The sequence below is a fragment of the Aquarana catesbeiana genome, linkage group LG08, assembly GCF_042186555.1.
Source record: "Aquarana catesbeiana isolate 2022-GZ linkage group LG08, ASM4218655v1, whole genome shotgun sequence".
Lineage (NCBI taxonomy): Eukaryota > Metazoa > Chordata > Amphibia > Anura > Ranidae > Aquarana > Aquarana catesbeiana.
This window is the reverse complement of record NC_133331.1, coordinates 28,337,116-28,363,781: the sequence shown is the minus strand read 5'-3', so window position 1 is coordinate 28,363,781 and position 26,666 is coordinate 28,337,116. Positions and strand designations below refer to the sequence as shown.

General features: G+C 43.7%; 1 protein-coding gene across 1 annotated transcript in view; it reads right to left on the bottom strand.

Annotated features, from left to right (window-relative positions):
* LOC141106654 (disintegrin and metalloproteinase domain-containing protein 9-like) overlaps positions 1–26,666 on the bottom strand; it is a 125,065-nt gene that overhangs the window by 19,847 nt on the left and 78,552 nt on the right. The window contains exons 15-18 of the mRNA XM_073597598.1: positions 22,737–22,842; positions 12,416–12,590; positions 6,599–6,679; positions 2,366–2,471 (exon numbers count right to left, since the gene is read on the bottom strand). Coding sequence (XP_073453699.1) covers positions 2,366–2,471; positions 6,599–6,679; positions 12,416–12,590; positions 22,737–22,842 — 468 coding nt within the window. The remainder of the gene's footprint in view (positions 1–2,365; positions 2,472–6,598; positions 6,680–12,415; positions 12,591–22,736; positions 22,843–26,666) is intronic.

Sequence of the window (26,666 nt, the reverse complement as noted above, 5' to 3'; positions counted from 1 at the left end):
AGGGGTGTGTCATATGTCTGCATACTTTTGCTGAAAGGTGTTCCTCATTACCATCTCAAAAAGTTGGGAGGTATGGGAGTATCTCACCAAAAATGAAATTTTTGTTGCAGGGGATGCCTGATATCTGACTTGTATCTTAGGCAGACTTCTGGGAAAATTGGTGAGCCAATCACACAAGCAGGAAATGATGTTTCTGGGGAGTGGTCAGAACACTCCCTGTGTACAGAGCAAATCCAGGTAGCCATATTGCAATGCATTCTCAGAAAATGACAGAGCTGCCAATTGAAAAGGAAAGGTCATTTTTAATAACATTCAATTACAATATGACTTGTGTCGCAATTGTATACGCTATATTATTTTTTTCTTTATTTGCTTTTTTTTTTAACTCCACTTTTGTGGGAAAAAAACTAGCAAATAATAATTAAAAAAATAATAATAATATAACATATACAATAGCAACACAAGTCATACTGTAACTGAGTGTTGGTAAAAATGACTTTTCCTTTTAAATCTGCAGCTCTGTAATTTTCTGTAAAATGCAATGCGATATGGCAAACCTGGAGGCATGCTGTACACAGATGGTATACAGAACGCCCCCAAGAAATGTAATGCTTGTGTGATTGGCTCACCAATTTTCCCAGAAGTCTGCACCAAGATACAAGTCCTGATTTTGAGCATCTCCTGCAACAAAAATGTCATTTTTGGTGAGATACTCTCAAAGGGAAATCATGTCTAAAAGGATGCAGATGATGCTTCAGCCCCGGAAGAATTTACCCCCTTCCTGACCAGAGCACTTTTTGCGATTCGGCACTGCGTCGTTTTAACTGACAATTGCGCGGTCGTGCGACGTGGCTTCCAAACAAAATTGATGTCCTTTTTTTCCCCACAAATAGAGCTTTCTTTTGGTGGTATTTGATCACCTCTGCGGTTTTTATTTTTTGCGCTATAAACAAAAGAATAGCGACAATTTTGAAAAAACGCATTATTTTTTACTTTTTGCTATAATAAATATACCCAAAAAATATTTAAAAAAACATTTTTTTTTCCTCAGTTTAGGCCGATATGTATTCTTCTACATATTTTTGGTAAAAAAAAAAAAAAAATCGCAATAAGCGTTTATTGAGTGGTTTGCACAAAAGTTATAGTATCTACAAAATAGGGGATAGTTTTATGGCATTTTTATTGATTTTTTTTTTTTTTACTGGTAATGGCGGCAATCAGCAATTTTTATCATGACTGCGACATTATGGCGGACACATCGGACAATTTTGACACATTTTTGGGACCATTGGCATTAATACAGCGATCCATGCTAAAAAATTGCATTGATTACTGTAAAAATGTGACTGGCAGTGAAGGGGTTAACCACTGGGTGGCGCTGTAGGGGTTAAGTGTGTCCTAGGGAGTGATTCTAACTGTGGGGGGCTGTGTGTGACACATCACTGATCACCGCTCCCGATTACAGGGAGCTGTGATCAGTGTCAGTGTCATTAGGCAGAACGGGAGATGCTTGTTTACATTAGCATCTCCCCGTTCTTCCTCACTGTGAGACGATCGCGGGTATCCCGGACCTCCCGGCGGGCGCGCCCGCGAGCCGCCTCTTAAAGGGCAACATACAGGTACGCTAATCTGCCTGTACGTGCGCTTCTGCCGCAGTATATCTGCGTGAGGCGGTCAAGACACGGTTAAAGCCCTCTCTTCTGTTCACATTCACTTTGCACATGGACACAGACAAACAAACAGCTATTTCTTCAGACGAACAAAAGGTAGGAATCTACAAGAAAGTTTGTTAAAATCCCTGCAATGTACACAAATCGCCCAGAGAAAAGTGTTTTCTTCTCATAAAAGTGGAGTTATTTCTTAAATAAATATGACATCGCAGGGGTAATATATTCCAGATCACATACATGCTGACAAGCGCTTTTCTCTGCAGATCTTAATCGCAGCCAGTGAGCCAATGAGGAGAGGGAGGAGGCGGGGCCGAGCCACGGCTCTGTGTTTGAATGGACACACAGATCTGTGGCTCAGGAACGAGCCTGCTTGGTTGCCCCCATTGCAAGCTGCTTGCTCTGGGGGGGGGGGGCTCGACAGGAGGAAGGGGCCAAGAGAGGCGGTGAGGGACCTGAAAAGAGGAGGATCTGGGCTGCTCTGTGCAAAACCAACTGCACAGAGCAGGCAAGTATAACATGTTTGTTATTTTATTTTTATTCTTTTGAAGAAAACCTTTAATATCACTTTAAGGTTGAAATTTTTTTTGCCTTTATAAACACCTGAAGCTTTTGTGCAAACACTACATCCATCCGTTGTATTAATACCTATTGCTCTCACTGACACCATAGTCCGTCTATTGGTCAGCCTTACTTACCAATATGAGTAGATCCACTATTAATACTTCCACCGTAGCCTGACTTGTCACAGTGAGGAGGGGCCCAGCCATCATTGCAGTAACAGTTCCCGGTGTTATCGCACACCTGATGTGAAATAAAGAGGATGTTACATAGTTACATAGTCAGGTTGAAAAAAGACACAAGTCCATCTAGTTCAACCATAAAAAGTAAATAAATAAAATAAAAAATATCGTACAATCCCTTATACCCAATCCTATACCCACAGTTGATACAGAGGAAGGCGATCCAATTTGCTACAGCAGGGGAAAAATATTCCTTCCTGATCCCAGAGAGGCAATCGGATTTTCCCTGGATCAACATTACCTATAAATGTCAGTACCCAGTTATATTATGTACATTTAGGAAAGAATATAGGCCTTTCTTAAAGCAATCTACTGAGCTGGCCAGAACCACCTCTGGAGGGAGTCTATTCCACATTTTCACAGCTCTTACTGTGAAGAAACCTTTCCTGTATTTGGAGATGAAATCTCTTTTCCTCTAGATGTAAAGAGTGCCCCCTTGTCCTCTGTGAATAACTCAACACCACGTTCACTATATGGACCCCTTATATATTTATACATGGTGATCATATCCCCCCTTAATCTCCTGTTCTCAAGAGGGAATATATTCAGTTCCTCTAATCTTTCCACATAGCTGAGCTCCTCCATGCCTCTTATCAGTTTGGTTGCCCTTCTCAGCTAGATGTCAGCTAGAATTAGTTGGTAAGGTTGACTAAAGATGCCAGACTATCCAGTTTGTGTGTGTGTCACTACTATTTCCCTACTATTTCCCTTATCCTTCTATATTGTGTTCGCTAAGATGCCCATATATAAAACATTTTTACATTTAGCAACATTTCCCCGCTGGCACCACCAGCTGTGGAAGGGAGTTCCACATTCTTACCTTTCTGACAGTAAATAACCTCTTACACAGTTTAGGGTCAAACTGCATTACTTCATTGAGTGGCTACACATCTTCTTAAGCGATCTGAGCCTGAATAGTTTTCTCCCAATGCTAAAATCGCCATTAAGATATTTGTATATTGTGATCTTATCTCGTCTTAAGTGTCTCTTCTCCAGGGAGAACAAGTTGAATGTTTGTAGCCATTCCTCATAGCTGAGGTCCACCAGCCCCATTATTAGCTTTGTTGCCCTTCTCTGGACTCCCTCCAATTCCAGCACATCCTTCAAGAGGATTGATGACCAGAACTAAACAGCATACTCAAGATGAGGCCAAACCAGAGGTTTATAAAGTGGTAGAACTATAGTTTTATCTCTTGAGTAAATACCCTTTTACAGCATGTTAATAGTCTGCTGGCCTTGCTTGGTGCAGCTTGGCAATTGCATTCTATTGTTGAGTCCATCATCTACAGTGCCTTGAAAAAGTATTCATACCCCATTGAAATTCTCCACATTTTGTCATTTTACAACTAAAAATATAAATGTATTTTATTGGGATTTTATATGATAGACCAACACAAAGTGGCACATAATTGTGAAGTGGAAGGAAGATGATAAATGGTTTTCAAATTTTTTTACAAATAAATATGTGAAAAGTGTGGTGTGCATTTGTATTCAGCCCCCCTGAGTCAATACTTTGTAGAACCCCCTTTCACTGCAATTACAGCCGTAAGTCTTTTTGGGGATGTCTCTACCAGCTTTGCACATCTAGAGAGTGACATTTTTGCCGATTCTTCTTTGCAAAATAGCTCAAACTCTGTCAGATTGGATGGAGAGCGTCTGTGAACATGTCTTTCAAGTCTTGCCACAGATTCTTAATTGGATTTAGGTCTGGACTTTGACTGGACCATTCTAACACATGAATATGCTTTGATCTAAACCATTCCATTGTAGCTCTGGCTGTATGTTTAGGGTCGTTGTCCTGCTGGAAGGTGAACCTCCGCCCCAGTCTCAAGTCTTTTGCAGACTTTTTTTCTTCCAAGATTGCCCTGTATTTGGATTCATTTATCTTCCCATCAACTCTGACCAGTTTCCCTGTCTCTGCTGAAGAAAAGCATCCCCACAGCATGTTTCACGGTGGGGATGGTGTGTTCAGGGTGATGTGCAGTGTTAGTTTTCTGCCACACATAGTGTTTTTCTTTTAGTCCAAAAAGTTACATAGTCTCATCTGACCAGAGCACCTTCTTCCACATGTTTGCTGTGTCCTCCACATGGCTTCTCGCAAACTGCAAACTGGACTTCTTATGGCTTTCATTCAACACTCTTCCATAAGGACCAGATTTGTGGAGTGTATGACTTATAGTTGCCTTTGGACAGATTCTGAGCTGTGGATCTCTGCAGCTCCTCCAGAGTTACCATGGACCTCTTGGCTGCTTCTCTGATTAATGCTCTCCTTACCCGGCCTGTCAGTTTAGGTGGACGGTCAGGTTTTGGTAGGTTTGCATTTGTGCCATACCCTTTCCATTTTCAGATGATGGATTGCACAGTGCTCAGTGAGATGTTCAAAGCTTGGGAAAATATTTTTTTTTAACCTAACCCTGCTTTAAACTTCTCCACAATTTTATACCTGACCTGTCTGGTGTGTTCCTTGGCCTTTATGATGCTGTTTATTCACTAAGGTTCTCTAACAAACCTTTGAGGGCTTCACAGAACAGCTGTATTTATCCTGAGATTAAATTACACACAGGTGGATTCTATTTACTAATTAGGTGACTTCTGAAGGCAATTGGTTCCATTAGATTCTAGTTAGGAGTATCTGAGTAAAGGGGGGCTGAATACAAATGCACGCCACACTTTTCACATATTTATTTAGAAAACCATTTATCATTTTCCTTCGACTTCACAATTATGTGCCACTTGGTGTTGGTCTATCACATAAAATCCCAATAAAATACATTTACGTTTTTGGTTGTAATATGACAAAATGTGGAAAATTTCCAGGAGTATGAATATTTTTTCAAGGGACTGTACCTCCAGAATCTTTTCCATCCTCGATTCCCCCAGAGGTTATCCCCCTAGTGATTAACTTATATTCTACACAAGGAAGGCTTTAACACAGTGGTCTCCAAACTGCAGCCCGAGGCTTGCCTTCATCTGGCCCTTGGGGCAATATTTAATTCTCTGACCCAACAATGAGGCATAGATCCCCCTCCTGACACTAACGAAGGGGCACAGTTCCTTTCAATGACCGGGCACAATTCTTACCAGTGACACAAACAATGGGGCATGATTCTTCCCACCCAATGACACCAATGATGGGACACAATACCTCTCACTGACACAAAAAATGGGGCATTGTTTACTCTCACTGATGGCAGGACTCTACTTCCAATGGCCACAGCCTGGCCCCCGTGAAGTCTAAACTGGCCCTTTGTTTAGACAGTTTGGAGACCCCAGATTTAACAGGTAGAAACTATGCCTAACCCTACATGCACAGGGCTTTTTTTTCTCAGAGAATAGGTGCAGGACCTCCCTACTTCTGAGTCACTTCTTGTCTCCGCCCCATACCCACCTCTGAGCACCATTCCTTGGTTCCACCCCCTACCCACCTCTGAGCACCATTCCTTGGTTCCACCCCCTACCCACCTCTGAGCACCATTCCTTGGTTCCACCCCCTACCCACCTCTGAGCACCGTTCCTTGGTTCCACCCCCTACCCACCTCTGAGCACCGTTCCTTGGTTCCACCCCCTACCCACCTCTGAGCACCATTACTTGGTTCCACCCCCTACCCACCTCTGAGCACCATTCCTTGGTTCCACCCCCTACCCACCTCTGAGCACCATTCCTTGGTTCCACCCCCTACCCAACTCCCAGTACCGCCCATTTTAGAAAATACACAGCCAAGTATCATTTAGTGGTGCTAAGTAAAAAAAATAGATCCGCTCCAGCAACAATAGATCCCCAAGTAGCCATCATTAATAGACCCTCCAGCCCATCCCAGCACCCCTTATCATTACATACATTCAGTGCTGGAGGTGGCAACACTGCATTCCCCTGCTTTCCGGCTGGAAAAAAAACCCTGTACATGCATATACATGGTTCTACCTGCAGGGTTATCACTCCTGTTGCTCCTTGCATGCATTTACTGTATATGATCGTTATGATCACTGTGTATGTTGGCTCATTGTACGGCATTGTGGAAGAAGCTGGCTTGTAGAATGGACATGACTCTGCTGACAATTACAGCAAAAAGAGCAACAATACTAGGACACAGAAAATAGTATTAGCTGACAATAGCACACCATACTCACCCCATGGTCAGAACATTTCCCTTTGATGTCACAGTTGAATCCCAGCGCAGTGGCATTCACACATTGATAGTTGACACAGGCCTAATCAGGAACACAGGAATTAAAATTTGGCAGCAAAAACACAGAAGTTAGACCATTGCATTCTTGCTTAAAGCTAGTTACACATTAATTGTTTTTTTGTTCAATTTCCTTTAGATTTACCTTCAATTACATAGTACAAGGGCCTGCCTGATTGCATACGATTTGAAAGTGTTGAGGTTTGGCCTCATATTATATGGATTTTTGGTAAATCTAAAGGAAAGTTGTTCAAGAATTTTGTATAATGTGTAGCCAGCTTTATGTTGTATTGTGTGAAAAGATGACTTTAAGATTTATAATGATATTTGCTTATTATTTTGGTTTATTTGTTAATCACCGAGTTTTTGTGAATGAACTCAGTTGAAAGGAAATTAAGATTACCAAAATCGGTAGGCGCAACCAGATATTTGTCACTATATAGAATTTTTGTAGTTGTGGGAACATGATAATTTGTTTGCAGCCACCCATATACTATTCTATATTAGCACTAGGACACTTTTGTATTGCGGGATTAAGGGAGCCTGGGATAATACACACATCTTCAACACTGCTGTTCAAGGGGGCCCAGGGCAATTGCCCCTTTTACCACCTTATAAATCCGGCACTGCCAGGACGCTCTTACTCCGGGGGAGGAAAATGCAGCTTAAAAACAAGCCCAAAGCCACATTTTGCATGCACGTTTTTACGCAAATTTATGGGTTTGGCATTAATGCAGTCTATTGTATTACAGTAAAACCTTGGTTTGAGAGTAACTTAGTTTGAGAGCGTTTTGCAAGACAAGCAACATTTTTAAATACATTCTGACTTGATAAACAAGCGATGTCCAGATATACAAGTAGCGTCATGTCACAACTGGGTATAAAAGAGAAGAGAGGCGCCTCTAAGTGTAGCAATATGGTTACATTTAATGAAGGTACAACATTCAGCAACTCACATGGTTGATGATTAAAACAGACACATCTAAGTATGCAGGCATCCGGGGTAAAGCTGTCCACATAGACTGTCCTCCTCACCACCATAGACGTCGTCCCATCCACGCTGCGCTCCACGAGCGGTTCAAGCCATGCTTTCAGATCGCACTACTGCAGGGTAGTCTTCCCGGTCACTATTGTAGACTGACAGCAGTGAGAGCGGCCAGTGAGGAGGATGGTCTCTGTGGACAGCTTTACCCCAGATGCCTGCATATTTAGATGTGCCTCTTTTAATCATCAACCATGTGAGTTTCTAAATGTTGTACCTTCATTAAATGTAACCATATTGCTACACTTAGAGGCGCCTCTCTTCTCTTTTATACTCTGGAGCTCCTTCTGGATTTTGCTTCTAATCCCCTTGTGGAGGCTTCCATTTATACAACCTATCACATTATTATAATATTTTTATATGGACTATAATCTGAAGTGCTTATAACTAAATTGTTGTGGAATGAATCATTTGAGTTTCCATTATTTCTTATAGGAAAATTTTCTTTGATATAAGAGTGCTTTGGATTACAAGCATGTTTCTGGAATAAATTATGTTCGCAGTCCAAGGTTTTACTGTATATTAATCTATGCTGCCCATTAGAAAGCATTAGCGCACAAGTGCACGATCATGCCTAAACACATGTAGCGTTCCCAGATAGCAAGCAATTGAGCTGCAAGTTTGAAAACGACTTGCTAAGCTCTTGCTAGACTTGCCAAGCTTCAGAAGTTTGTTGCACAATTGCAGCAAGTCTGCATTGAATGACTCCAGATCAACTTTCTTTCCAAACATTCTGCAAGTCTGCTGCAAGTTCTGGTCCAGTTATGTTGTGCAATAGTCATCCCACCACAGGGGGTCACTGTGGCTGAATTTTCATGCTGTAGACTTGCAGAGCTCTTGCTGTAGGCTCACCACTGCGACTTTGCTCTTGGTAGAGACTTGGCACACAAATTTGCTGCAAACTGGAAAAGTGTCAACTAGAACTTGTGCTTCAAGTGCTCTGCAAGTGTACAACGTGCCAGTGAAAATGTGCAGCAAGTTAACAAGACTTACAATTCAACACTGTCACAAATTTTTGGAAAGTTATCCTTGCCATCTGGGTTAATGCACGTTCGCCGTTTTTTCCGCTCAAACGCTCCTCTTCTGAATGCACAAGTGATGAGTTTTTTCTACCTCCTACCTCTAAATGCCTATAAACGCCTAGATGTGCATAAAAACATAGGATAACATTGAGGGGCGTTTAGAGGCATAAAAAAGTCAAATGCCTGTGAAAGCGGTGGTTGTGATGTCCCGTCTGCGTGTGGCAAAAAACCTTTAAGCTGGCTACACACTATACACAACTTTTCTATAAAATATTCTTGTACAACTTTCCTTTAGATTTACCAAAACCATATAACATGAGGTCAAACCTTAACACTTTCAAATTGTATGCAATCAGGCCACCCCTTGTACTACATACTGTAGTTGAAGGTAAAGCTAATGCCGCGTACACACGAGTGAACTTTTCGGCAGACTTTGTCCAGCGGACATTTCGACAGACTTTACGACGGACTTTCCGAATGAACGGACTTGCCTACACACGATCAACCAAAGTCCAACGGATTCGTACGTGATGACGTATGACCGGACTAAAACAAGGAAGTTCATAGCCAGTAGCCAATAGCTGCCCTAGCGTCGTTTTTTTTGTCCGTCGGACTAGCATACAGACGAGCGGACTTTTCGACCAGACTCCAGTCCGTCGAAAAGATTTGAAACATGTTTAATTTCTAGGTCCGTCGAACTTTTGAGGGAAAAAAGTCCGCTGGAGCCCACACACGATTGATTCGTCCGACGGACTTCGGTCCACAGGACCAAGTATGCCGTAAAGTCCGGTCGTGTGTACACGGCATAAAGGACATTGAACAACAAAAGTTGTATAATGTGTATCCAGCATTAGGAACTAAAGCTGGCCAAAACCAGATCAAAATGCCCATGGGTCAATAAGGACCAGACGAATTTCAGTGTGTATGTGGCTGTCCCCATTCGACAGAAGTCAATAGTCAGACCAACTTTTGTTGAAGGAACATGCTGGAGAAAGTTTGTCGATTAGACGCTGCTGATGAGTGTATTATGACAGTGGAGAGGGCTGTTGTTAAAAAACAATGTCCCGGCGGGGGGAATTCATCCACTTAGCTTGTTTGGATAGAGGAATATAATCAATTTCTTTTGTTTTTTTTTGTTCAGCTTGTAGGCATCTATGGCCAGTTTTATTGTAGACTGCCATTCTTTTTTTTTTTTTTTTTTAATGCTAGAAAAGTGTACATGTTTACAAAGCGGTTAAGCCTGTGAGGATTAGTGTGCAGATAGCGAGGGGCAGAGCAGAAGAGGGAGGTAGTGAAGTGACCTGAGAGTGATGTTCTAGGAAGCAGGAAGGGGTTCAGGTGGTTAAGGCTCAGGTATGGCCTGTGAGTGGAAGGTGAGGTGACATAAGAGGGATGCCCTGTGAGTGGAAGGTGAGGTGACATAGGAGGGATATCTTGTGAGTGGAAGGTGAGGTGACATAGGAGGGATATCCTGTGAGTGGAAGGTGAGGTGACATAGGAGGAATTTCCTGTGAGTGGAAGGTGAGGTGACATAGGAAGGATGCCCTGTGAGTGGAAGGTGAGGTGACATATGAGGGATATCTTGTGAGTGGAAGGTGAGGTGACATAAGAGGAATTTCCTGTGAGTGGAAGGTGAGGTGACATAGGAAGGATGCCCTGTGAGTGGAAGGTGAGGTGACATAGGAGGAATTTCCTGTGAGAGGAAGGTGAGGTGACATAAGAGGGATATCCTGTGAGTGGAAGGTGAGGTGACATAAGAGGGATGCCCTATGAGTGGAAGGTGAGGTGACATAGGAGGGATGCCCTGTGAGTGGAAGGTGAGGTGACATAAGAGGGATATCCTGTGAGTGGGGGGTGAGGTAACATAAGAGGGATATCTTGTGAGTGGAAGGTGAGGTGACATAAGAGGGATATCTTGTGAGTAGAAGGTGGGTTGACATAGGAGGGATGCCCTGTGAGTGGAAGGTGAGGTGACATAAGAGGGATATCCTGTGAGTGGGGGGTGAGGTGACATAAGAGGGATATCCTGTGAGTGGAAGGTGAGGTGACATAGGAGGGATATCTTGTGAGTGGAAGGTGAGGTGACATAGGAGGGATATCTTGTGAGTGGAAGGTGAGGTGACATAAGAGGAATTTCCTGTGAGTGGAAGGTGAGGTGACATAGGAGGGATATCTTGTGAGCGGAAGGTGAGGTGACATAGGAGGGATATCTTGTGAGTGGAAGGTGAGGTGACATAGGAGGGATTTCCTGTGAGTGGAAGTTGAGGTGACATAAGAGGAATTTCCTGTGAGTGGAAGGTGAGGTGACATAGGAAGGATGCCCTGTGAGTAGAAGGTGAGGTGACATAGGAAGGATGCCCTGTGAGTGGAAGGTGAGGTGACATAGGAGGAATTTCCTGTGAGAGGAAGGTGAGGTGACATATGAGGAATTTCCTGTGAGTGGAAGGTGAGGTGACATAAGAGGGATATCCTGTGAGTGGAAGGTGAGGTGACATAAGAGGGATATCCTGTGAGTGGAAGGTGAGGTGACATAGGAGGGATATCTTGTGAGTGGAAGGTGAGGTGACATAAGAGGAATTTCCTGTGAGTGGAAGGTGAGGTGACGTAGGAGGGATATCTTGTGAGTGGAAGGTGAGGTGACATAGGAGGGATATCTTGTGAGTGGAAGGTGAGGTGACATATGAGGAATTTCCTGTGAGTGGAAGGTGAGGTGACATAGGAGAGATATCCTGTGACTGGAAGGTGAGGTGACATAAGAGGGATGCCCTGTGAGTGGAAGGTGAGGTGACATAAGAGGTATGCCCTGTGACTGGAAGGTGAGGTGACATAAGAGGGATGCCCTGTGAGTGGAAGGTGAGGTGACATAAGAGGTATGCCCTGTGACTGGAAGGTGAGGTGACATAAGAGGGATATCCTGTGAGTGGAAGGTGAGGTGACATAGGAGGGATATCTTGTGAGTGGAAGGTGAGGTGACATAAGAGGAATTTCCTGTGAGTGGAAGGTGAGGTGACATAAGAGGAATTTTCTGTGAGTGGAAGGTGAGCTGACATAAGAGGGATATCTTGTGAGTGGAAGGTGAGGTGACATAAGAGGAATTTCCTGTGTGAGGAAGGTGAGGTGACATAAGAGGAATTTCCTGTGAGAGGAAGGTGAGGTGACATAAGAGGAATTTCCTGTGAGTGGAAGGTGAGGTGACATAAGAGGAATTTCCTGTGAGAGGAAGTTGAGGTGACATAAGAGGAATTTCCTGTGAGAGGAAGGTGAGGTGACATAAGAGGAATTTCCTGTGAGTGAAAGTTGAGGTGACATAGGAGGAATTTCCTGTGAGTGGAAGGTGAGGTGACATAGGAGGAATTTCCTGTGAGAGGAAGGTGAGGTGACATAGGAGGAATTTCCTGTGAGTGGAAGGTGAGGTGACATAGGAGGAATTTCCTGTGAGTGGAAGGTGAGGTGACATAGGAGGAATTTCCTGTGAGAGGAAGGTGAGGTGACATAGGAGGAATTTCCTGTGAGAGGAAGGTGAGGTGACCTGGTAAAGAGATAATGCTGTGAGTCAGAAAGGAAGGTTACCTAGAAGGAATATGTAGTGTAAATGTGAGCAAGCTGGGGGGAGAGGAAAGCTATGAAAGGTTCTGAAGTTCCTCTTTACCTTCTACAACAATGCAAAATTAGAAAACACATTACAAAGGCCATTTACCATGTCCGTCCCACAGGCTGTCCCCTGATGTACCAGTCCCGGGTCAGGTACATCAGTACCTAGGTTGAAGTCTACCCCGGTACATTGCAAACCTCCTATATTGTAAACAATGTAGCTGGTAGGCCGGCTCCTATTAAAATTTCCTGTACACTGCAGTTTTCCACACAGACTGTCCCTGTGGAAAGAACACAGAAGACAACTATTACATGGCTCTCGCAAGTCAACACTTTGTATATTGCAGAAAAAGATAATTTCTTAGTCAGATAATGTTAAGGAATAATTCCAGGCATGACTATATTATACATAGTAACATTGGTCCAGCTTGAACCAATGTTACTATATACTGTATATAACATACCTGGCCAATGCCCCTGGAGGTTGAAAAATCACTGAAGAAGACCCTGCTACTCCAGTGATCTCCTCTTGCTTATGGGTTCCATGCCAAGTGGCTAGACTTCTGCTTACTGAATACAGAAGGCACTAGGCACCATTCAGAGATCGGCTTGCATATTCTGCATAAATGGAGGTGGAGAGGCGGGGCAGTGACATCATGTTCTTCACTTCATCCAATCAGAAAATGTTTTGCAATCATTCAGGAAATGCAAAGCATTCTCCAAATGGTGTCTGTGCCAAGCAGCCAACCTCCTGTGTTCACAATGCATCAGGCCAGCCACTCAGCACGGGACCTGGAAGCAAGGGGAGAACACTGAACCAGTGGTATCTACTGCTGTGAATTCCAGCTCCCAGGGTCATCAGCCAACTGAAGTCAAGTCATCAGACAGTTGCAAATCAGTGGTCTTGCTATCAGACGAGTATTTTTTGGTTGGATTTTAAACACACAAAAACTAAATATAACATAATGGATGTGTGACAGCTCTGTATAATCATTATATTATATGTTACATCACCCTCTCTAACATTTACAATACGGTATGATTTTACTGTGGAAATTTAAGATACAGAGCCCCAAATATCAACCCATTGGCTACATAGTGACATAATTGCAATATTTCAAATTGGGTTCAAAACCAATTCTCCCATTGGATCAATACGTTTACAATGCAGATGTGTCATACACACCCCCCCTCTATGATATCTTATAATACGGTATGAATTTACTGTGGAAATTTAAAGATACAGAGCCCCAAATACCAATCCATTGGTTACAAAGTGACATTTTTGCAATATTTCAAATTGGGTTAAAATTTTTTTTTCCCATTGGACCAATACGTTTACAATGCAGATGTGTCATACACACCCCCCTCTATGATATCATATAATACGGTAAGATTTTACTGTGGAAATTTAAGGATACAGAGCCCCAAATACCAACCCATTGGCTACATAGTGACATTTTTCCAATACTTCTAAATGGGTTCAAAACCAATTCTCCCATTGGACCAATACGTTTACAATGCAGATGTGTCATACACACCCCCCTCTATGATATCTTACAATACGGTAAAATTTTACTGTGGAAATTTAAAGATACAGAGCCCCAAATATCAACCCATTGGCTACATAGTGACATAATTGCAATATTTCAAATTGGGTTCAAAAATTTTTTTCCCATTGGACCAATACGTTTACAATGCAGATGTGTCATACACACCCCTCTCTATGATATCTTATAATACGGTAAGATTTTACTGTGTTAATTTAAAGATACAGAGCCCCAAATACCAACCCATTGGCTACAAACTGACATTTTTCCAATACTTCTAAATGGGTTCAAAACCAATTCTCCCATTGGACCAATACGTTTACAATGCAGATGTGTCATACACACCCCCCTCTATGATATCTTACAATACGGTAAAATTTTACTGTGGAAATTTAAAGATACAGAGCCCCAAATATCAACCCATAGGCTACATAGTGACATTTTTCCAATACTTCTAAATGGGTTCAAAAAAATTCTCCCATTGGACCAATACGTTTACAATGCAGATGTGTCATACACACCCCCCCTCTATGATTTCTTACAATACAGTATGATTTTACTGTGGAAATTTAAAGATACAGAGCCCCAAATACCAACCCATTGGCTACAAACTGACATTTTTCCAATACTTCTAAATGGGTTTAAAAAGATGTCACTATGTAACCAATGGGTTGGTATTTGGGGCTCTGTATCTTTAAATTTCCACAGTAAAATCTTACCGTATTGTAGGATATCATAGAGAGGGGTGTGTATGACACATCTGCATTGTAAACGTATTGGTCCAATGGGAGAATTGGTTTTGAACCCAATTTGAAATATTGCAATTATGTCACTATGTAACCAATGGGTTGGTATTTGGGGCTCTGTATCTTTAAATTTCCACAGTAAAATCTTACCGTATTGTAGGATATCATAGAGAGGGGTGTGTATGACACATCTGCATTGTAAACGTATTGGTCCAATGGGAGAATTGGTTTTGAACCCAATTTGAAATATTGCAATTATGTCACTATGTAACCAATGGGTTGGTATTTGGGGCTCTGTATCTTTAAATTTCCACAGTAAAATCTTACCGTATTGTAAGAAATCATAGAGGGGGGTGTGTATGACACATCTGCATTGTAAACGTATTGGTCCAATGGGAGAAACTTTTTTTAACCCAATTTGCAATTATGCAAAAATGTCACTATGTAACCAATGGGTTGGTATTTGGGGCTCTGTATCTTTAAATTTCCACAGTAAAATGTGACCATATTGTAAGATATCATAGAGAGGGGTGTGTATGACACACCTGCATTGTAAACGTATTGGTCCAATGGGAGAATTTTTTTTTTTAACCCATTTAGAAGTATTGGAAAAATGTCACTATGTAGCCAATGGGTTGGTATTTGGGGCTCTGTATCTTTAAATATCCACAGTAAAATCATACCGTATTGTAAATGTTAGAGAGGGTGATGTATGTGTGACAATTCTGTATAATCATTATTTTATATATTACATTACGTTATATTTAGTTTTTCTGTGTTGAATATCCAACCAAAAAAAACTTGTCTGACAGCATGACCACTGATTTGCAACTGTCTGGTGGCTTGACTCCAGTATCAGCCAGGTATAGTATACAGCATACACAGTTACAGTAGTCCAAGCCAGATGATAGGTTCAGCAATGGCATGCAATGCCAAGCTGCTGCTAACAAAGCAAACAGAATATTGGCATGCAATAAAAAGGGGATTAACTCCAGAGATAAAACAATAATTCTCCCACTCTACAAGACTCTGGTCCAGCCGCACCTGGAGTATGCTGTCCAGTTCTGGGCACCAGTCCTCAGGAAGGATGTACTGGAAATGGAGCGAGTACAAAGAAGGGCAACAAAGCTAATAAAGGGTCTGGAGGATATTAGTTATGAGGAAAGGTTGCGAGCACTGAACTTATTCTCTCTGGAGAAGAGACGCTTGAGAGGGGATATGATTTCAATATACAAATACCATACTGGTGACTCCACAATAGGGATAAAACTTTTTCGCAGAAGGGAGTTTAACAAAACTCGTGGCCACTCATTAAAATTAGAAGAAAAGAGGTTTAACCTTAAACTATGTAGAGGGTTCTTTACTGTAAGAGCGGCAAGGAAGTGGAATTCCCTTCCACAGGCGGTGGTTACAGCGGGGTGCATTGATAGTTTTAAGAAACTATTAGATAAGCACCTGAACGACCGCAACATATAGGGATATACAATGTAATACTGACATTCATTTTTAATATGTTGCTGAAAATACTTTACTGGCAATGACTGCCTGAAGTCTGGAACCCATGGACATTACCAAAGACTGGGTTTCCTCCTTTCTGATGCTTTCCAGGCTCTAACTGCAGCTGTCTTCAGTTGTTCTTTGCTTGTGGGTCTTTCTGCCTTTAGTTTTGCCCTCAGCAAGTGAAATGCATGCTCAATTGGATTGAGATCAGGTGATTGACTCAACCATTGCAGAATACTCCACTTCTTTTCCCTCAAAAGCTCCTGGGTTACTTTTGCAGTGTGTTTTGGATCATTGTCCATCTGTACTGTGAAACTCCGTCCAATCAACTTTGCTGCATTTGGCTGAATCTGGGCTGACAGTATATCTCTAAAACACTGCAGAATTCATCCGGCTGCTTCTGACTTCTGTCACATCATCAATAAACACCAATGACCCAGTGCCACTGGAAGCCATGCATGTTCATGCCATCACACTGCAAGCTCCACCATGTTTTACAGATGACGTTGTGTGCTTTGGATCATGAGCTGTTCCAAGCCTCCTCCACACTTTTTTCTTCCCATCATTCTGATACAAATTCATCTTAGTTTCATCCATCCAAAGAATGCTTTTCCAGAACTGGTCTGTTTTTTTATAAATGTTTTTTGGCAATGTCTTATCTGGCTTTTCTATTCTTCAGGTTTATGAATGGTTTGCACCTTGTGGTGAACCCTCTGTATTTGCTCTTGTGAAGGCTTCTCTTGATTGTTGACTTTGACAATGATACGCCCACCTCCTGGAGAGTGTCCTTCAATTGTCTAGATGTTGTGAATGGGTTTTTCTTTAAAATAGAGAGGATCCTGCGATCATTCACCACTGGTGTCTTCCGTGGACGTCCAGACCTTTTTATGTTGAGCTTACCAGTGCATTCTTCTTTCCTCAGAATGTACCAAACTGTTGATTTGGCCACTCCTAATGTTGCTGCTATCTCTCTGATGGATTTGTTTAGTTTTTGAAGCCTTAAAATGGCCTGTTTAATTTGCATGGACACCTCTTATGAACGCATGATGTAGGTTCACAGCAATAGATTCCAAATACCACACTTATGCCGCGTACAGACGATCGGACATTCTGACAACCAAACCGTGGATTTTTTTCCGACGGATGTTGGCTCAAACTTGTCTTGCATACACACGGTCACACAAATGTTGTCAGAAATTCCGAACGCCAAGAACGCGGTGACGTACAACACGTACGACGAGCCGAGAAAAATTAAGTTCAATAGCCAATGCGGATCTTCTGCTTGATTCTGAGCATGCGTGGACTTTTGTGCATCAGAATTGTGTACACACGCTCAGATTTTCCAACAAGTCTTGTTGTCGGAAAATTTGAGAACCTGCTCTCAAACAGTTGTTGTCGGAAATTCCGACAGCAAATGTCCGGTGGAGCCTACACATGGTTGGAATTTCCGACAACAAGCTCACATCGAACATTTGTTGTCAGAAATTCCGATCATCTGTAATCGGCATTAGAATCAACTTAAGACCTTTTACCTGCTTAATTGATGAAGAAATAACAAAGGAGTAGCCCACACCTGGCCATGAAACAGCTTTTGATTTAATTGTCCAATTACTTTTGGTCTCTTGAAAAAAGGTAGCTATTCTTAAGAGCTGTAATTCCTAAACCCTTCCTCCGATTTGGATGTATATACCCCATTACTCTTTGCTCCATAATAGTGCTTCTAGGTATAGGGGAGCATGTGTCCTCTTCCCATGGACGGTGCTCATGTCTATCAGTCAATCAAAATCAAAAATCAATCAAAAGCCTCAGTTAGTTGCCCCATGTATTACCATTTTTCTAGTTGATCGCCAACTTGCCTTCCACAAATCAATTTATAGGCATTGATCAGTAACCTAATCTAAATTGTCAAGGAACAAAACAAAGACCATGCCAAAAACAGATTATGCTACAGGTCAATTTCGGTTTGAAACACCAAAATTTTGAATAAACAAAGTATAAAAAAAATAATAATAAATAATCAAAATAAATCTGCATTTCCCTACCCCATTAAAAAAATGTTGTTGCCATAAAACACAGGCTGAACAGCAATCATTGCAAAAATTGGCTACCAATTTGTCATACTACATTTGAATGAGCTGGAACAAAACCATTCCATGAGCAGCCAGCTGGAGCAATGCTCCTTAAAGCTTATCTCCAGATTTACTATGACTTTAAATAGTCTGCTTGGGCCAAGCTGGTCCAAACAAACTATTTCCTTTACTAACAAACGCACCCTCTGGGAGCGCTGTATAAACTATATGTAGCATCACCTACATACAATATACAGCGCTGTGTGCTGGCAGCGGGATGTGGACTTCCCACCCCACCCCATATCCTAGAACATATCCTAGAACAGAATGGAGTCAGGCTGAGCACTGAGAACATTAGAGGAAGTTTGGTGGGGAGGCAGGCAGATGATGTCACAATTTCCACCTCAGCCAATCAGAGGAGGCCTTGTATTCATTGATAAAATACAAAGCTTCATCTGAATGGCTGAGCACTGCTCAGCCCCACTGACGTTTGTTCCGGGAATGGAAAGTCCCCATACTGCTGTCTGAACACAGGACTGTATGTTGGCCGGTGTTAGTGCTCTTTCCTTGTTACCCCTTATAAGTGATGAAGTGGGTGGAGTTGGTGCCCTTTACATGCCAGCTGTGGGTGGGGTCCAGAGCTCTTGGTGGTAATGGAAGCTGGGCACCCCTGATCAGCAAAAATGTAGTGCTGCGCTGGACTTGAGAGAGCCCCTTTTGCAGGGCTGAAATGCCAGGGTGGACAGTGTGGACGTTGGGGACAGAAAGAGAAACCGTGCCACCCCTGATCCTCACTGTGGCTTGGTTTAGACTGGTCTCAGGGCCTTAGGAGAAGCACCCTTTTGTGAGAGAGGAAGGTAAACCCTGTGTGTGAACATCAGTGGTAAAAGACTGTAACATCTAGGGAAGTTACAATAGTGTGATGAAGTATTTTAGTGTTCTGCACTTGAGGGACCACTGTATGAGAAGGAAGAAAAGTGTTCTGCACTGTGGTCTTCTGTTAGTCAGTTGAGTATTGTTAATTTTACTGTAAAGTAACTCTGATTGTCCTCCTCTTTCCCACCTCTGTCTGTATTGGGTTTTCTTCTTTTTTTTTTGAGGGACTGGGTAGGGTACCCATTTCTTACCTAATAAACTGAAGGTCCTCTTTAAGAGTTGTGCTGGAGTGAAGTTGAGCAGTAAAGCCTTTAAAATGCAACTGGACTTAACGCTTCCTTTATTCTGGGTAACAAGCTTTAGGCAGCGAAATATGGAGGAGGTGGGCTTCAAGCTAGGAAGAATGGGACACCATATGGCAGAGGATCTCCCTAACAACAGGTAGGTGAAAATTCCATCCAAGAAGAAGCAGATCAGGTCTAGAGTCAGCTTTGGGGGAACTGCTGCCCAAATGAAGGACCCTTACACATATACTATATGTAGCTGATGCTAAATTCTGTTTAAACAGTGCTCCCATCTGGTGTGTAGGCGGGTAGAAATTCCATTAATGGTTGCTCCTCCTCCTGGTGGAGTGATTTTTGGGTGTCCCTATATAAGGTTGCTGGAGATTGGCCTCAGGGCTTGTCTACCCATAGGTGTGCGCAGCCTATTGCATTAGGATATGCACCCCAAAGCTCAAACACACATAAGTGCCACCTGCTGTCACAGGAAGGGGGCTCTGGTGGTGAGAGCCAGTTGATTGGGAGCATATTACGATACACCCTTTTTATGTGTGTAACGTGTTCCTAAAGTTGAACCTAGATTTTAATATAATGGGGGCATTTACAATGGCCACTGGCACCCCCAACCTTCCACCTGGTGCTGCTCCTGGATAATGCTAATGCACATGGGGTGATTAGGGTGTGTCTAGGCAAACCCTGTGCGCACGCCTATGTGTCTACCTGAGAATCAGAGAAAGAAGAAAGGTCTGCTCAGGGTGCTCATGCTCTCCCCTTCTATTACAACGGGCCTAGAAGAAAACGAGTAAGTAAACGATGAACGCCTTTGGGAAGAACTGGGCAGTGGTAGGAGCTTGCAAGCCAAGGGATGTAGAGCCAAATAAGATAAAATCTATGAAGAGCCACAAGTGATCCAATGCCTAGACACATTTATTTTAAGCCATTATTTGGGGAGTGTTTTTGCCAGTATTTGGACTGTTATACTTTAGTCGTTGATTTATGCCAGTAAAGAAGTTTGATTGCAACAAGAAGCCTTTGTGTTATAATTTGATGGAGTGAAGTGTTGGGCCGGATTCATGCCTGGGGTCCGGTGCGTGTCTGTTTACCGGTTCAGGTGCGATTCAGGTCTGAATTTTTTCCTAAATTCGCACCTGAACTAGACCTAAAAACGCACAGCACCCTTCTGCAATCCAGACCGTGGCCGCCCGGACCTGTGTGAACCGGCTCCATTGAGAACCTGTCACGCGAATTGGATGTGAGGGAACCCGCATCCAGTTTGCATATATATATATGGGAAGCCAGCCTAATGCCGTGTACATACTTTCGGAATTTCGGCCCGCAAAAGACCGATGAGAGTTTCTATGTCGGAAAATGCGACCGTGTGTATGCTCCATCGGTCTTTTACTGGCGGAATTCCAGCCAGCAAAAGATTGAGAGCATGCTCTCAATTTTTTTGGTCGGGAAAAGTTCCTGTCCGAAAATGCGATCGTCTGTGGCAATTCCGACGCGCAAAATCCCTACGCATGCTCGGAAACAATTCGACGCATGCTCGGAACCATTGAACTTCATTTTCTCGGCTCGTCATAGTGTTGTACGTCACCCCGTTCTTGATGGTCGTAATTTCAGCAAAGTTTTGCGTGACCGTGTGTATGCAAGGCAAACTTGAACGCAATCCCGTCAGAAAAGCCGTCATATCTTTTTCCGAACGAGAAATCCGCTCATGTGTACGTGGCATTATACAGTCAATTCCTGGGAAGAAGAGTAAGGTGTGCTTATTGGTGCAATCCTGGCTATTTGGGCACTTGAAGTCAAGGTGTGGACCAGGTGCATGAATTCTCTTAAAGAGGGGTTTAACTATGTAGGGCCCAGGAGGAAGGAAAAACTAGGCCTCAGGCCACCATCCGTGCACGACAATATTGGTTTGGGCTGATTAACCTGTGACGTCCTGCACCCTGCATGCAGATGCTGCTACCCGGCTGCATGTGCAGACCACATGCAACTGAGCTGGACGTCTGCCATACAGCAGGATCAGCTGTTGCAACTTCAAAAGGTAGGCCTCAGGTCAAGGAATCCCAAAGAGAAGTGGGCCTCAGGCCAGAGGGAGCTATCTGATTAGCTGCCGTGCAAAAAGAAGAAGGTGTGTCAGGGTGGGACTATAAAAGTTGTGAAAAGTGAGCAGCACACCACGTGGAGCAGCCTTTTTGGAGCTTGCGCTTGCCTGTTGCCGTGGAGAGGGCTAGTGTTGCATCCCCAAGGTTAGACACAGGGCTTCTACTCCAAACGGTAAATTACTTGGTGCTATACCTTCGGTTAGGAGAGGGCTCTCTAGCACCTTTTGTGCTGATTGTGCAGGACTGTGTCCAAAGAGGTGAAGCCATGGGCAAGGTGCTTGGTCTGTCTAACTTTGTTATTCGAACTGCTGCCCACACATGAAACAGCCCAAGGTGTCTCTGACACCCGCTCTGACGTCAGTGTTGTAATTGCATTTCAAGTGTCCAAGACCATGCTGTCCACAACTCCAGAGTACCCTGCTGGACCCATGCAATCCCCTAAGCCTAAGCGTGCTGAAAGTCTATGTGAGGCAGGTGAGGTCTGGGATGCCAGGGGCCAGAAGAATGAGAAGACTAGGCCTCGGACCACCATCCGTGCACGTGACAGTATTGGTTTGGGCTGAACATCCTGTAATCGGCATGTAGAGGCTGAAACCTGTTAAGGCCAGCTAAAGCTGAGCTAGGTCAGTTTTTAATTGGAAAGCAGAGGGACTGGCAGGAACACCAGGGATTTCACACAAATGAAGCAATACAAAGAGAACAGGATACTTCCTCATACAAGTACATGGTACAGAAGGCACATATCAGCAATATAAAATATTGTGTTTACATAATTAAAGATTAGATTAGGATTGGACTTTGCAGAGGTCTCTTGATGAGGCAGCGTGGCTTCTATATACTGTAGATTTGCAGTAAAACCTGTTTTTGTTGCAATTTTTTTTTTGCAGGCCAGATGATAAATGTGCTGGGAAAACTCTTGTTTGTGCTCACTTGGCCCCGGTGCCTCCAATCCCAGCTTTTTAACGCACCCAGGAGACACAGGTGCAGCATCCGGTCCTGCTGCCTGCAGTCCACCAAAGTCTATGACTGACTGAATTACGCTGCGGATGCACAGGGCTGAGCGCTCTACCAAGTGATACTCACATATTTAGGGCCCTGCGTTTTCAGGGTCAAACGCCCAAAACGCAGGTACTCCTAAAACTGAGGAAGTGGCTTGGATAAGCTACGGAACATCTTCAACATTACAGAGAAGGTCCAGCTGAATGTGACTAACTAGCACTAGACATATTTTTTAGTAGTTTTAATTGTTGGCAGGTATAAGATCGTGTATGACGTAACATTTTCTTCTGTTACTTACGCAACCAAACATTTCTTGAAATTTCCATTCACAATGCCACAATTTCCGAACTGTGTTCCCTGTACATTTACACCCTGGAAACATGCATCCGGTGCTTTTGTTGTCTCTGTACAGAAGGCAATGACATTGATTTAATACAGAAGAAGTGACTTTCAACATGACATTCTCAGAGTCTCAGGAATACATTTTACATTCCCATCAAATGCAATGAATGTATCTTGTGTTAAAGTGGTTGTAAATCCTTACTATGTGAGGTGATTCGCCTCAGGTGATACAGAGATGAAGCACATCCTCCTACATAAGTTGTACCTGTTTATCAGCAGCCTTCTCTTCTCTACACCCGTTCAAAGTCTAGAATTTTAACTTGTCTGAACTGTCAGAAAAAAGGGGGTGGGGAGTTGAAATTACACACTGCAGAGCTCAGTGAGGAGAGCTCTGAGAGCTGATTGGAGGGAAGAGACCCCCCCCCCCCTCACTCAGCACACAGGTACAGAAATGAGGCTGTCAATCAGCTGGAGATCCCTCCCCCATCACCATTTTTCTCTTGGTGTCAGGAAAACTTGTCAGAAGTGACTCTTGCTGATATCAGAGGAACAAAGCAGCAGACAGAAATGACACGTAGTGCTCATAATTGAGACAAGTATACAATATATAGAGGGAAGTGCTTTGTTCAGATTTCATGTCTGAGGTTTACAACCACTTTAAAAGTACATTTGCGAAAGTAGTGCACCAGCCATAGAGCTCAGATTACAGTCTCTGTTATCAGTTAGACTTGGCGGCAACCTCACATCATTGGGTTCAGTTCATTTCTAGCAGTGGACAGCAGTCGCGGCTGGTGCTCAATATTTGGGGGGGGGGGGGGGGGGGCGGCAAAACAATTACATGGGAAGGGACGGGAAGGTGGCGATCTGAGGCCTCCTTACCTTAGGAGGCAGATGACAAGTCCGGGCCGGGATGATACTCATCTCCCCTCCTCCTCCTTCCACTGTCTGAGCCGGGGAGTGCTGGATGTTGCTGCGGGTGAGCCATCCCTGGAGATCTCCTTCCAGGGCTGTTGCTTCTCCTCCCAGCCAAATAGGAAGTGTGTCCTGAGACTCCCTGGCCAATTGTGTCTCAGGACCCGCTTCCTGATTGGCTGGGAGGAGAATCAGGAAGACAATAGCAAATTTTAATTCACTATTGTCACACAACTGGGTAGGCTTGGGGGCGCAGTGCTCTGCGCCCTGAGCCCACCCTTTTTTGAAGCCAATTAGAGCCTCGGGCTCTAATCATGTGCTTCAAAAAAAAAAAAAAAACATTGGAATCCATGCGTCTGGCTCCCTGCATGTAGATTAGGGGCCAGGCGCATGGATTAAGGGGGCGGCACCCCTGCGCCCCTTAGGGATGGGCCACCACTGGTGGACAGGCTGCTATCTGTGGGCACAACAAATAAGATGAATTAAAGCTGAACTCCAGTCAAACGGCTAAATAAACAGATAATATACATACACAAGAACTGTATTACCTGCCAGAGGATTTGTATTTCCGTCCATCCAATTCTAAGATATACGCAGCTCTGCCACTCAGCATAGCCCTGTCTGGCAACGCAGGAGACAGTTCTCTACTGCACTTAAGTAACACTTAAAACTGATGTCTATGTTTCCTATCTCTTTAAATAGTTTGTTTGGCCCAAGTCGTTCCAAACAAACTATTTCCTTCATTAAAGTGGTTGTAAATCCTTACAGACCACTTTTCACAACAGGTAAACCTATAATAAGGCTCACCTGTAGCTACCCTGGATATCTTCTAAACCTGCACGGTTTAGGAGATATCCGCTGTATCAGCATGTGCCAACGTCATCGGCACACGCGCACTGAAGCAACGGCACGTTCGCGCCACTGCTTCAGCTGATGTGCCGTTACAGGCAGCTCCCGCGTGCATGCACGGGAGTTACGTCATCGCGACTCCAGCCAATCACAGCGTCGGAGCCCGCGATACCCAGAAATAACTCCGGGAGACATGTCGCCGGGCAGAGCAGTGTGCCGGGAGCGATGAAGGGGCTTCGATCTAAGGTGAGTATTTCATAATGAGCTAGTATGCTATGCTTACTAGCTCATTATGCCTTTGTCTTGCAGGTTTTTTTTTTTTTTTGGGGGGGGGGTACTTAAAAGTGCTGCAGTGTCCCCAAGCACTCAATAACCTGCATGCAGCTTTAGCTACATACAGTACACAGTGCTGGGTTCTAGGTGTGAAGCAGAGACTTCCCATCTCACACCCAGAACAATGCAGAGCCCGTTTGGGTGGTGAATAGCCATTCACGCTCATTGACTCAGCTTTCATTTTGTTCAGATGGCATCTGCATGTAAGGTTTTTTTTTTTTTTTACTTTACAGGTAATCACAATTACATTGATATATTTAATATAATTTTATATTAAAACTAATTTTTTTGTGAGTTTCTTAGTGAATGTAATCAATCAGCATACTATAACCTGCTTCCATAGGGCATCCAGCAATAGGAGGACATGGAGGAGGAGGATAGGAGGGGGGTGTAGTTCACCACTGTGTATACACCCACATATGCAATGGCGTCCCTAGGGGGGGGGGGGGGGAAGAGGGGGCCCTGACCCCCCCAACATTATGCTGTGCCCCACCATGTGCCCCCCCCCAAAAAAAATATATATATATTTTTTTTTTACAAAAAGGCAATGTCTAAGAGGGAGAGCGTCCCCAGTCAGCTCCTGCGGGTGATTCCTCCCCCCCTCCCTCTGCTCGCTGACACTGCATAATGCGAGTGCTCACACGGCCGCCCGATCTCCTCCTTCCCCTGCATCCTCATTGGCAGGGAGAAGAGCGAGTTGCAGGAAGGATTCCACCAGGACTCTAAAACAGACTTCTCCCGTCCTTAGGACAGGAGAACCAACCTGTAAATTCCAAGAGATGCCAGACCAGAGCAGTCAATAGCAGGGACAGGACAGCAAGAGGAGGCTGGTGAACCCCACAGTGGCAGAACACCAGGGCCCGGTGGCAAGACAACCTTTGCAACCCTGATAGTTCTCCCACTGCTTTGGACCCTTATATCTCTTGTTTCCTGCCACCCGGGGGGGGGCAATACAGTAGGAAGGGAGCTCACTGCAGAACATGTGAAAGGGCCCGTTGTGGGATCGTAGTAAAGGGCCCCAGGAGATATATATATATATATATATATATATATATATATATATATATATATAAATTTGCATTTTATAGTTGCCCCCCTACTTTTGTCCCTGTCCCCCCATGTGCCCCCCCTAAATATGAAAGCTGGAGATGCCACTGCACGTATGTGACTCTAAAGTTGTATGGAGTGCACAGATAAAAAAAAAAGACAAAATGAAGGGCTTAAAAGGGAACTGAAATATGAGCATGCTCAGTAGCGGACACCAGCTGGTCTACACAATCTCAGGCTGCACTGGGGACACGGAGAAGATGGGAGGGACAGCTGAAGGCAGGGTAAACCAGGTATATTTCACTCTACACAAAACAAATGCTTTAGTGGCTTTGTGAGTATGCACACTTTGTTATACAGTATGTAATGAGAGATTTTTTTAATAGTCTGGATTTAATGACACTTTAATCTCCAGTGTAGGTGACAGTGGCGGCTGCTCCATTAGGGGAGCAGGGGTGCCGCCCCCCCAATCCATGCTCCCGGTCCCTAATATAAACGCAGGGTGCCAGACGCATGGATTTCAATGGGGTTTTTTTGCTTTTTAGAAGCACATGATTAGAGCCTGAGGCTTTAATTGGCTTCAAAAAAGGGCAGGCTTGGGGCGCAAAGCACTGCGCCCTCAGCCCACCCAGTTGTGTGGCATTGGTGAATTAATATTGGCTAATGTCTTCCTGCTGCTCCTCCCAGCAATCAGAAAGCGGGTCCTGAGACCCGTTTGACCAGGGAGTCTTTGGACCCACTTCCT